The sequence below is a fragment of the Thalassophryne amazonica genome, chromosome 3 (genome assembly GCF_902500255.1).
Source record: "Thalassophryne amazonica chromosome 3, fThaAma1.1, whole genome shotgun sequence".
Classification (NCBI taxonomy): Eukaryota; Metazoa; Chordata; class Actinopteri; order Batrachoidiformes; family Batrachoididae; genus Thalassophryne; species Thalassophryne amazonica.
The window spans coordinates 54484328-54498497 of record NC_047105.1 but is presented as its reverse complement, the minus strand read 5'-3'; the positions used below and the strand labels follow the sequence as shown (position 1 = coordinate 54498497).

Genomic DNA, 14170 nt, shown 5'->3' with positions numbered 1-14170 from the left:
ATGAAATTTATTCTTATTTTTGTATACCATGATTTAATACTAAGGCATACTTTAGTATTTTAGTGGAGTAGGAAACTAAAGATAGAGGAGAAAACACTTAAAGACATAAAACAATTCTAAAGTGAAAAAATCAGAACTCATATGTTGGTAATAATAATGTTGCCTTTACTGAAGGAAAAAACACTTTTCTTTTGTGTTATCAGCCAGAATGTACGTATTCTTTATTCAGTCTTATTTTGTAATTTTTATAGCCTCGAGTTTCCTTATTTAACACTCTTTGTAGATACCTACAGCAGTCTCAGTGCACACCTCAAACACTTTGACACATCAGAAACAGAAGTTAGAATGATTCACCGTGTTCCAGCTCTCTGCTGATTTATTCCTCCTTTGTCCTTCTGCAGCCAAGAGTTCTGTCAAAGTGGCGTCAGATGGTTTATGGATTTCTACGTTGTCTTCCAAAAGTCTTTTCTTCTGTAGTGTGCAGACATTAAAGTCATTTTTATAGTTTGGGATTTAAGAAGATTTTTTTTAATATATCAAATATTATGATTTTACAGGTTTATGCAACTTTTCACATTAACATTGCCACATTGTGAGACATAAATGTGTTTATTGTTTTTGTGGTGTGTCAGATTATTCTGTGACTTTAGAACAGCACTTGGAGAGTGTATTCTTCACTTGAAGTGTTCTAACAGGTACCCATCTCTTGCCCATTATTCTTATAAATTGAAAAAATCCTGGATCCACCTTTCTATGTGGCTCCACTTCAAAATAGATCTTTGTATATCATAGTATATACAGTATTAGTGAGAAATGAAAACTCTTTACACCCTGTCGCAGTGTTTCCTACGAAACCCAGGAGAGGTCATTTAAAGTGATATTTTTTTCTGGCCATGGTAATTCGTGCGCACGTTTTCCTTTAATTGAGCCCACAAATTCATAAAACATGCTCTCAAATTAATAAAACGTGCACACATTTTCTTGGCCATGATAATTTGTGCGCACGTTTTAATGGCCGTGATAATTCATGTGCACATTTTCCTTTAATTGAGCCCTCGAACTAATAAAACGTGCGCACGTTTTCCTTTAATCGAACCCTCGAATTAATAAAATGTGTGCACGTTTTCTTTTAATCGAGCCCTCGAATTAATAAAACCTGCTCACATTTTCCTTTAATTGAGCACTCAAATTAATAAAATGTGCGCACTTTTACTTTTAATTGAGCCCTCAATAGTATGACCTAAACTGTCATCCTCACGACAGGGAGATGCTTTGCCCTCAGCATCCTTTTTAATGTGCTTAAACTCCAGATGATACCATGCTGGGTAGCAGTGGTGTAGTCTACATTTTTGAAGTGGGTAGACTGTTTTTTGCCCGTCATCAACCCCGTGCGTATGCGCCCCCGGTTATTAACATTTTTAACACCATAACAACAAATAGATCTATACTTTCCATCTGATCATTTATATTCTATATTTGCCACTATAAATGTGAGAAATGTGTCAGAATGTAAGTAAGTAAATTGCACCAATTGCAAAATACAGTATACAACAGTAAATCTAAAAGAGTGATTAAAAATACAAAGATCAAATACATTTATTTTTTGGCATCTGAAAACCTAATTTAACAAGAAATTTAATCAGGTCATAAACCAGGAATAAACTATGTTTAAATCCAGCCAAAAGTATCATATGCAAGCTACTGCAATTTCATTGTATCACTTGTACAATGACAATAAAGCCTATTCTATTCTATTCTACTGTGTATTGTTTAACAGTAAATAAGACAACTTTAAGTCACAGTCACTCAAAAACAAAACAAAAAAAAAGTGACTGTGGCTCCTTGTTATTAAGAAAGAAAAGTTCTCTTAACAATAATAAGGAGCAGATTATTGCCTCCCAACTAAGTATATTGCAAGAGTTCACTTTTCCTCCCTCTATTTAGTACCGGATATGAGCCTGTACTGCCAAATTCAGCAGCTGCAAGATTCACCCTTCATATAATCCGCATGGTCCCACGTTGTTTGTGTACAGTTTAGACGCATAAACAAAAACAAAACAGAACACACTGGTCTACATGAGCATGCACTGGCTGCAGAGCCTCACGCCTCCTACCACAATCTCTGTTAAAGTTGACAGTCCATCATCAGGTCCAGACGGGGGACTGGAACCTGTAGGCTTTGTGGTCCATAAGGAAACCTACCCAGGATAACAAGCTAGTATTAGTATACGTTAAGTTCCATTAAAACAGCAGCTGGGCTGAAGGACAGAAGCTAGCTCCCAGAAAATTCACATACAACAATGAAAATATGGTAGATGCTTTACTTTGCAGAAACCTTTGCAACCCATGACAAAAACATTGTAGGCCAAGTCAGTGGCACAAAAGTATAGTATGAAGACAACCATGCAACTAATACTGGAGAGTATGTCACTTACCAATTCCAGTCATTTTAAAACTGCACTATCCAACAGCCAACGGACTCAAGCTCAAGAGACATCTGTAGATTACTGGCAAAACTCTATTTTTTTTAAAAAGCTGTTTCATTTTATATTTTAACAACAAATGAACGGATCATTAAAAATGTCCACGAATTAAAGTCAAAAGACATTTGCACAAGTAGAAGCTCTCCAATTATTGTGCTCAAATTCATATTTTAGAAATGATAACTCTGTCCTGATAACAACATTAAGGCATTCCATATTGTGGCGAAATTACAAGTTGAAATGACCATTAAAAAAATTCATCATGAGGTTTATGTCACAGAATCCTACTTTACAATCACTGCAGTCATTGTTAAATTATTTCCTGTTGCATTTACAATAACCATTTGTATTTATTTACAGTGTCTGTTTTTCTGGTTGAAATGAGATATAAATAATCTACCAGACTTAAAGAATTTACAAATTTCCATGTTATTTTGTCTAAAAATAAATGTCCAAGGTTCCTTATGTTAAACAAGAAATTATCTAATCTGAAATAACAGGTGGTTTAATTTACAGATGAAAGGTTTCTAAAGAACCATTTATTGATTTATTTAGCTATTTTAATTACAAGTGTTCTAAAATTTTAACAGTAATCAGAATTCTGAGGTAACAAACAACAGAAAACATTTCCAAGGATTTTTCTTCAGAAAACTGCTCAATAAATGAGCAGTCCTGTGACACGTTTGTTTTGTACAGATCAGTGGTTTCTGTACCAATCCATTTTGTTGAGATCAGTGGTTTCTGCCATGGAAATATAGACTGGAATGGACGTGCGCACCTCAATCTATTAGCGTCGCTCAGGACAGGAAGGCGTCATCACTAAGGGTGGAGATGTGCCGATCATCAATAATAAACTGACAGCTTTTTTTGCACTAGCGTCCTTATTTCTTAATGGATTTTAATAAATGTAGGCTTGTTTTAAAGCTATTTGAAAGCTCTTTCTAATGAACCTATGCATGTGTGGGTGAAAAAAAAAAACTTTTATGTAAAATGCAGAAATTTGGGAAAATTATGACAAACTGTGCTGCTTTTCTTCTCTCTATTGTCGTTATTTGTAAACAGATTTTAATAAAAGTAGGCTTGTTTTAAAGCCCTTTAATTGCTCTTTCTAATGAACCCATACATGTCTGGGTAGAAAAAAAATGTTTTATGTAAAGTGTGGAAATTGGTGAAAATATGCCATTCTGTTCATTTACTGTGATGTTTTTTTCCTGTCCATCATAATTCTCGATGGATTTTTATAAATGAAGCCTTGTAGTTGTATTCAAGCTGATAAAAGCTCTAATGAACCCATACATGCCTGGATAAAAAATCCTTATGTATTAAAATATAAATCTGAATTATGCCTTGCCATTGTGCTCATTTACTTTGCTGCTTTTTCCACTGTAATATTATTGCTAGTCTTTTAATGACAACAACATATCTATGATTTTTACTAACATTTTATTACAAGTAGATATAAAGCCATTCAGAATTTATGACTTTTGACCCTCAGTCAGGGTAAAAAGTACCTCCTCCACCCCCTCCAACCACACTGTTAAAATTTAAATGCCGTCTGTGACCACCATGTACATTCATATAAAAAACAACTGCAAGTATATATAGACATAAATATATCTAAACATTTTTGTTTCCGTATTTGTATGCATGTGAACGCAGCTTAATGAAAGAACTTATGGCGTTGAGTTATAGTCTCAGTATATTGATATTAAATTGCGACATACCGACTTTAAAATAGACATTTGTTTTACATAATTACATTAAGGCTATTGTACAGTTCATTTTAGTATTGGAGAATTTGTTTTTGTAGTTGGTGCAGTTGATGGTGAAGCACTGGCTGCCTTTTTTCCGTCATTTCGCTTCTGTTTAACTGGCTCAAGGTGCTCTCTCCACCCTTAGTAATGACCGTCGTGCAGCACGCCGCTAGTCACGTGACGTCCATTCCAGTCTCTATTTCCATGCTTTCTGACACCAGTCTTCCGTGTTTTGGCCCGACGCGTCGTTCCTATTGGACAAAGCAAAGGTACATCACAGCTCAGAGAATCGAAAGTTGGTTTGGATTGAACTTTGATGCTTCTGCCTGCCGACAAGCGGCAATGCGCGCTCCCGTCAGAAGCGTTGGTTTAGCTCAGCTTTTGACACGATGCTTCTGACGCATCTAAAAAGCAACGTGTCTCATTGAAAATAATGCTTTTTAGACCGTTTTAAGGCCCATTAGCTTAGTGAACAAATAAAAAACTAGCTGTCGTAGGCAAGCCCACTTACCAGCAATGCAGACAGCGCCAGGTTTATCTCCTCCACTCAGGGTGCAAACTTCATCAATCGGCCCTAAAGCAGCAGGTGGACGTTTTCGAAAAAAAAATCTAAAACCAAGGCCTGTTTTCTTTTCATTTTTTTCGGGTAATAATCACCTTCGATACTTTCTCTAGCATTCTTCTTGTTTGTGTTCGGCTTTCGCGCTGATTAGCTGGTAGCACAGCCCCCATCTATCTATGAGCCAATTAAAACTGTTATCTAGCGGGGGGGGATGGGACACATACAGTGCACTCTCCAGTGATGGACGCCTGATGGCTGTCTTTTAAAGGGAGAAAATAAAATTACAGTCAATAAGCTCTCATTTTATTTACGCCGTCACGTTCCCCGGGGCAATTTGAAGTGGGTAGACGGAAATTCCAGATCTTTTTAGGTGAGTAGACGGTGTTTACTTGCATTCCACGTAGACTACACCACTGCTGGGTAGCTGGAGTTCTCCATATGTCCTTGTGTGCCCAAACCATGATGACATACCCTGACCACATCCATTTCTAATGGGGAAATGTATTACACTGTCTGCTGGTTGTTGACTAATAGCCAACATTTATGTGTCACGACAATATTGAGTGCACGTTTTACAAATTGTGGCCACGTTTAAGTAGATCGTGCCTTTGTTTTACTCAAACGATGCTTAAAACGCACACAATATAATAAAATGTGCGCACAATATAACAAAACGTGCACACAATATAACAAATGTGCGCACAATATAACAAAATGTGCGCACAATATAACAAAATGAGCGCACAATATAAAAAAACGTGCGCACAATATAATAAAACATGCACACATTCTCTCCACATGCAAAACATTTGCGATGACACTTCCAGGGCTCCGTAGTTTCACTGTTTGAAAAGTTACTTTCTTAGTTACTTTTTTAGTTACATTATACAGTTACTTCATTAGCAGCTGCTGACAATTTGTAACTAATAAGTAATGTAACTAATAAGGTAACTAGTAATCTAACGCGGTTAGTCTTAAGATTGAGTAATCAGCAAAGTAACTAACAGTTTTACTGTGAGTCACCCTGAGTTGTGCATATTTGCACTATGTGTGAAGGGGCCCTAATGAAGGAACTGTATAAAGTACTGTATTTTATTTTTATTTTTTTTATTTTGCCTTTATTTAACCAGGTTAGTCAAGATCTCTTTTGCAAGAGAGACCTGGACAATTTTAAAGTTTCCAATTCCCCTAACCTGCATGTCTTTAACTGCAAAATGTAACTGTAAAACTTAACTAATAAAGTAACATTTCTAAGTAACTATGGCAACACTGTCCTGCTGAATCCTAAAGATAACCACTATAAATACATGTTTTGATCTGCATAATCTGCATTGTTATTCAGATCTGCACCAAATCGTACCTGTTCTTAGATATTAGCACTCTACAAACTAAGCCCTTTCCCCCAGAAAGATCTGTGTATTATGTCTTGAGAATTTCACAAAAATGTTGAAAAATGCCCTATGTTGCAATGTTTAAAAAATAAAATTCCTGGCTCTACTTTCCTGATGGGAGCCACTCCAAAAGTAAATACATTCCTTTGGCCCATAACCCAAACCCACTCTTTCCATTAAGTTTCAAGAAAATCAGTTTAGTAGTTTTTGGGTAATCCTGCTAATAGGCAACCAGCACTGAAAACATAACCTCACTGATAAAAAACAATATCAGGTATAAAGCAGAGGATAGGATGTGAACTGTCTGTGTTCTTTGTGAGCATGTTTTTCTGCAGATGGAGGACTTACTGTCCCATATCTGATCTGTTTAAAAGAAGGAATCTGAGCTCTTTTCACGACCTTGACAGAAACTGTAGGAACACTTTGATACTAATCAGTCTGTCTTTTGTTGTAATTTATGTCAGTTTTCTTACTTATTGTTTTTCCTTGCACTTTTCTGTTATTAAGGCCATCAAAGAATATGCAGGATCTGATTTTCTTTCTTTCTTCTTCTCAGCCTCAAAGTCACTGGGTGCATATGGCTCCTATTAAACCTTGCTGTTGCACAGATAACGTTTACTCATATTCCCTGCTGACTCCCCAGAAACTGTTTGGAATCAGGATCTCATAGATATTCTCGTATACGCCTTCTTTTCAGTTTAATAGTGAAGCATATCAAAATGCCAAAACGAAAAACCTTGCAATGTTTAAAATGGTCATTTATATTTTTCTCATTCCACTGTTTTGTTTTTTTGTTCAAATCTAACCCAAAATATAAAGCTTTTTATTCATGATTAGAATGAACAGTTCCACAAAGTGTCATGAATTAAACATCCCACCATACAATGCCAAAAATGCTTTCTTTTTAAAATTTTCTGACCCCATCTCTTTGTCAGGATCCACCCAGTCAGCACATTCTCATTACACAATGTCCACATTTTTTTTATTTCATATGTGAACAAAGTAAGTCCAGTGTCTGAGTTTGAGGTATTTTTCTTTTACTACCATTATGATTCTGGATAGTTTTAGTGATTTTTCATTACACTTTCAGATACATTTCTACCAGTCTAGATAATGCAAAGTCCCAAATGCTGACAAGCCCCTAATGGCATCAAAGTGACAAAATGTGTGTTAGTATGCATATGCCTTGGAACAAAACCAAGCTGTTATTCCAGTTTACACTCAAAAACTTCAACCAAGTAAAGCAGAATTCATGTTATTTTTAAAATGTTCTGCCTCTGCCTTTTTATCTGTATCAACACCAAAAGCTATTCTAGGATAAGTCCTGCGTGCTGATGGGGATGACACTTACAGTAATCACCACACTACTCTGCATCCTCATATGGCGTATAACTCACGTCAAAATTTACACACTGACTGGAGTGCCATTCTGTCACCAATCCCTGTTGAAAAACTGAATATTATGTGCCTGTTTTGATGGTGGGCAGAAACCCATGTGGTGTTGCAACAGCTACTAGTAATAACGGTCACTGTCGTAATAATTATTACCATAGTGGTACCTTTCCTGTTTAATTTCACCCACTGTAATAACTATTACATATTGGTTGGATTATCTGTACATTCACAGGTGCTATTGTGTTACTGTAATTATTACAATGGTGACAGTTATACAGTAGTGGCTAAAAACCATGCAGACACAAGATACGTCAGTGCAAACTCCACATAGAAAGGAGCTGGGTTTTGGTAGAACCAAACCTTAAAATCTCTTAGTTTGAGCCAATAGTGCAGCCACTGTGGTCCTATGTCTTCCAGGAAAAAAAAAAAATCACAAAACTAGAAATATGCGGTCAAGCTCACAAAGTGATACCCCCGCTCTGAAATACTAGTAACTTGTATGTATTATATATTGATGTTCATTCATTCATTATTAAGATAGAGAACCACACCCTACTTTTTCTGGGCCAGGCTCAAAACTTCTCAATCACTCCTTGTAGCTCACAGACCAGAAAGTTAACACATATTTCCTGCCTCCATTTACTTTTTGCTGAGCTTCCCTTACATATTACATTTTCTAGTTCTACCACACTCAACCTTGTTGAGATTTTATGGACAGCTCTGGTTACTGTTGAATAGTCCTGATAACTTTTGTTTTAAAGCTGCAGACTGAAACTACACTGTAAACCTGAACAAGTTAGCAGAACTCAAAAATATTGAGGCAATCAATTGCCACAAAAATTTTGAGTTCAAAAATTAAAAGTCAATTGTTATGCTACATGTACTTCACAATTACAATTAAATTAAAGTGTTCCTTAAGTACAGTAAGCCCTTTGGCTGTTCCCTTGGTTTTCATTCACGGTCTCCACAACAGAACCGAGGTGGATCTGCATGTTGAATTGAGTTTTACACCGGATGCCCTTTCTGATGCAACTCCACATTACATGGAGAATTGTAGCAGCAGTGGGGTTTGAAATGGGAACCTTCTGCACCGATACCAAGTGCACTAACCACTTGGCCAGTACCCTTGCTAAAGGCCTCATTAAGTCAACTCAAATATTTTCACATATATTACTTAATTCTTTTAAGTTATGCTTTGAAGTTTTGCTTAATTAATATACAGTTAGTTTGCTAATCAAACATTCTGAGTTTAATTTACTCAAAATAAGACCATGTTACATAAACTTGAAATATTTAAGTAAGTAGAACGTTTTCTTAAAAGGATGAGTTTACTGTACTTAATGTTTTAATTAAGATGAACATTTGGGTTTACAGTATTCACTTTAGTAATTGGGCAGTGCAGGCGCGTTTGAGGGCGGGCGCTAAAGGGGTAAAATATGGCGCATATGATGTAATTTCTCTACTTCTGGGGACAGAAACACGGCACTTTCTCTGTGTTTTAGGGCAAATTACATGCAAACAAAGTGAAAATGCAAAGAAAACGTGACTACGTTTACATGCCGTTAATATCCGGGTTAAGGTCAATATTCCGGTTTCTGAATCATTAGGAATAACCCGTTTACATGCTTAAGCAGACAGAGTTACTCCTGTATACATGGTCATTGGTATCATTTGGAATATCCCCATCTAAAACAGCGACGCACATCTTCCACCGGTGCTTGATTTGGTCTGGCGTTCGGGCAAATCCTGCTTCGTGTAAAACCCCTCACTACACAATTTTCTCAAACAGGCATTAACATTTCTCACTTTTCTCTCCTGTGTAAACACTCTCTTTTTCCTCTGGGTGAGAAGATTATAAACAGACACACGCAGAACACAATGCACGTGCTCTCCCTTTGCTCACTGCCTCCGGGGGTATGGATGCAGGACCCGCAAAGAATCCAAGTCATGGCCACAGAGCTCTGCGGCTGCAGTTACTGAGACCCTGGGGCACTGTGGATTTTTTCTGCAAGAAATCTATCCTTGCGGGCTGCCTCCGCATCAAAACAGCGAGCGTAGTCTCTGGACCTGTTGCCAGATTTGGCGCATCTCCACACAGCAGAGAGGGGGGTGGTGTGAGTAGCCCGCTGCGGCGATTACCGAGCCCGCAGACTCAGTAAGCGCATCAGAGGCAGAGCAGTCGCGGTGATGCCGACCGGTACTGCACCAGCCCGCCTTATAATGACGCAGAACACAATGCGCTGTTTACATCTGCTTCTGTGGTGTCCGGTGGGTTGCGCGCGCCACATACAAGTAGTTGCCGTACTGAAAAGACCAAGATTCCTTGCGGATAGGACATGCGCAGAACACAAAATAATGTTCCTTTCTATGGGGATATCCTGATGCGCGTTTACATGACCTGATATTCGGGTTAGAAAAGGAGTAACCCAGGGGTCTTATTCGAGTTTTTAAAAAACGGAATATGAGCATATTCGGATTTTTGCGGATGTTTACATGGCCATGCGCAACCGGGTTATTGCTAATATTCTGGTTATGAAAGGGTTATGAAAGGGTTATTGGCTGCATGTAAACGTAGTCAGTGACAGTGCGGTGGAAAGTGGACAAGTGTTGGGGTTTGTTTATGACCCGGAGCTCAAATGTGTTGAGGTGGTTTTGCAGGCGCGAGAACACAGCTCCTCTCATTAGTTGTGTAGGCTAACACTTACCAACGCAACTTCTCCAATTTGCCTCGTCTTCCCTTCTCCACTGGGACCGAAAAAAACGTCACTTTCGCGACTGCTTTGGTGATTGCAGCCGAAAACAAAACAGTACACCATTTTGCCGTTAGAATTGATGCTGTTTGTGGGAGGAGACTAATCTCTGGGCAGAGTGTGGGCGTGTCAGCACAAACCATTTGGAGGATGGGGGTTTCAGTGCAAACCATTTCAAACCGGCATGTATTAAACCAGCAGGTTTACAGGGTGACAGCGAGTATGCTTTTAAGCTTACCGAGCCAGCCTGAATGGTTTGTGCTGAAACTCCCACACTCTGCCCGGGGATTCTCTGCCCTGTGCGTGCCGGCTGTCCCCAAATGTGGTCAAATCCTGCGATATCATGTAGGGGTTCAAATGATACTGCGCTGCCCTATTAACTTGGAACAGATAGAAAGAGAAACAAACGGCTCATTTGTAATGCTTTGTTCTTGCACAATTTGTCATGTACAGTAACATAATACATAGTTCCATGGGATTATTTGTGATTAATTGCTGTAAATTATGTCTTCATCTATTAGGGGATGTCTATATCCAGCCCACACAAGACACCAAAAATCCCATCATCTATGGAGTATTCTCAGTTTCAGGGTAAGTGGACTTAATTTTTGGTGTATTTTGAGGTCCTACTGCAGTTTTCGCTTTTATTTTCTCAGCCACAAAGACTAAACTGGGAAGTGGATCTGGATCCCAGAGGAAGCTGTGCTCCTCGTTGTGACTGAGCCTATAGTTCCTCATACTCTAGGTCACATTTGATAACAACCTGTCATTCAACACACCGCATTCAAATTCAGGAGAAGCAGTAACCAGAGACCAAACCTGTAAATTGAGATCCAACAAGTCATAATAAACATGTCTAGATTAATGTATTTGAGAAACAAAAACCGTTATTCTTTCCATCCTTGCCTTAAGCAACAGGCATGTTTAAACACAGGCCGTGGTAATGATAGAGACCCGTGACAGGAGATACAAACACAGTACAGCCACCGCACAGCAGCCAGAGCCAGGGCTCCGTCCGCTCTCTGCAGCACGTGGGTGTTTGTATGTCAGACAGCTTGACTCTAGCTGAGTGTATTTGTGTGTCATTGTATGTAAGAGGCCGTTTGAGTGTGTGGGAAGAAAGTCGATTCTGCACCGACAGTAATTAACTCAAAAAACGAGATAATCCGAATCGTGTGGTCGCTGGTGCTGAGTGCAAAACCGTTCAGGCATTTGTTAGAGTGACAGAATTCACGTTACAGTCAACTGGTCACTGAAGATATCTGTAATTACATTTTGATTGAAAAGAATTATTCATTGGTGTACATGTAGACTCTAATGATTTATCTGCTGTTCAGTTTTGATTATCCAAAATCCAAATTGTTGAATTCTATCATTAAATACTTGCCTGGCCAAAAATACCCCATGCACACTGAGGAGGGGACATTTTTCAGGAACAGAAATGACTTTTTTTCTGTGCCTGTTTTAAATGAAAAGGAGCTGCTGCTAACCACACCCCTTGTCCCCTCTGTTTGTGAGGGCATGTTGTGCAGTGTGCAGTCTGGCTCAGAAGGCGTGTCACACAAATCTAGCTTTAATACACCCATGAATTCCATGATGTTCCTCACAGAAGTCTAAAACAAGCCACATCTCACCTAAATTTTGCAAAAAGCAGTGATGTTAACAACAACCCCAAACATTTCTAACCATTAAGCAGCAATTTTTCACAATATGACACCCTTACAAATAGATTATTCTTCACTGTTTAAGACAATGGTTCCCAAACGTTTCTGCAGGAGGCCCCTTTTAAGGATAAGAATATTGTCAAGTGACATGCATCATGTATCTTAATTTTTATTTACTGATTTATTTCTCAAAAACTTGTCCTTGTTCTGCTTGAAGTGCTCATGCAAGATCATCAGCAGTGTTGCCAGATACAATTGATTGTTTCCAGCAAAAAAGCTCTTCAGACTTCACCAAAACACACACATATAAGTATTACTTAAAGTAATAGCTTATCTAAATATAAATTGATGTTTTAACCGTCCTGATTGCTAAGTGTATCGTAAAAAGCAGTGCAGCTGAAGCATACATAAAAATCCGACAGCAACAAACTGTTTTCAACAAACCAAATGTATTTGTGCTGCCACGCCCCCTGCCATACCTCCACACAGCGACCCTCACTTTGCGAACCACTGGTTTATGATATCTTGAAGCTATTTTTGAATGTCAGTTGAAGTTCATTTTTACTTGTAGGCTTTTAATTACTGAGACATAAGTAATCATTCAGGATATGTGACGAGTCAAATAACCAATATCTGTGGCATTCTTGTAGGTATTGGGGAAAAATGATGACTACTCAGCGCTTGCTTAGATATTATTAGTTATTTGGACTAGTCAGAGTTTAATGCCTTTTTAGATATTCAGTGAATCACCAAGCTGTAGCTTCATGATATGGTTCACATTAAATGTATGAAAACCAAAAGCAGGATTTGCCGGTACTCACTGATTTTGCCCTCGAACAGATCTGTGTTTAAAGGTTCAGCAGTATGCGTCTACTCCATGGCCGACATCCGTATGGTCTTCAACGGGCCTTTCGCTCACAAAGAAGGTCCCAACTACCAGTGGGTGGCATACACTGGGAAGATCCCCTACCCCCGACCTGGAACTGTGAGTTATCTTTAAAACTACTCATGTGCACGCCCATTGCATTTGTTAAGCCCCTTGATATTAAAGTTTTTATTGTTAAATTGCACCGTTGACACTCAGACGCTCTGTTATCGTTCACAGTGTCCTGGAGGCACTTTCACCCCCAACATGAAATCCACAAAGGATTACCCAGATGAGGTTATAAACTTCATGAGAAACCACCCCACCATGCACAATGCTGTATACCCAGTGCACAAGCGCCCCCTAGTGGTCAGAACCAATGTGGACTATGAGTTCACCACAATTGCCGTGGACCAGGTGACCGCTGCTGACGGGAGCTACGAGGTGCTCTTCCTGGGCACAGGTCAGAAAGACTAACTGTTAGCAAGTGAGAATTAAACATTGCACTTATTTTGGAGATTCATACCACAGTGCTGTTTGAAGGACGATGCCAAAAAGCGATACATACTCAGTTTGATGGTCTAATTCAGACAAATTTAAAAGAAGATGAAGAAATACAGCTATAGCAAGATGTTCAACAGTTAGATTTCACTCACCAGAATTCACACTGTAAATGCCCACTGCTGAAAAAGCTAGTTTAAAATTATATTATATATTTGACTGCATTACTGTGCAAATGTTTCACACACATTTACTTTGCCCAGAACCATTAAGCTAAATGTCACATTTTTATAATTAAATGTAAGTAAAATGCATCACCTTTAAAACCACACAGGTGATTTATGACATAAAGTTCACAATACATTATAAGTGACTGTTTTTGACAGTTGTTGGGTTTTGATGAACATTTTATTATTCAGCGCTGTCTATTTGCTCTCACGTACTAGGCAGCGCACATACAAGGAAATCAAGTTTTTATTTTTTTTATTTTTAAACACGAGGTTCATAACTTGATAATGGATTAGTTTCTTTAATGTGAAAAAAACCATCAGATTTGAACTTTCTTTGTTTGAAATAAGTTTGCCCAATTAAATTACATTCTGTTGACTAACCAATGAAGAAAAAAGAGAAATTTCAAATGTTTTTACTCATGTTTGAAAGTAACCAGAAATGTTTACAGATCACAATAGATGGGATTTAGAGTTAATTACATTCTGGTAGACACTATCATAATAAATATTTAAAATCTAATATTTTTAAAGCACTCACTACTGTTTGATCTTCATTGTCTCAAAAGGTAATTCCA

The 14170-nt window shown here is 38.2% G+C and overlaps 1 protein-coding gene across 1 annotated transcript in view; it reads left to right on the top strand.

Annotated features, from left to right (window-relative positions):
• sema3fa (sema domain, immunoglobulin domain (Ig), short basic domain, secreted, (semaphorin) 3Fa) overlaps positions 1–14170 on the top strand; it is a 164743-nt gene that overhangs the window by 144058 nt on the left and 6515 nt on the right. The window contains 3 exon segments of the mRNA XM_034166334.1: positions 10857–10926; positions 12840–12984; positions 13105–13327. Of these exon segments, the coding sequence (XP_034022225.1) occupies positions 10857–10926; positions 12840–12984; positions 13105–13327 (438 nt within the window).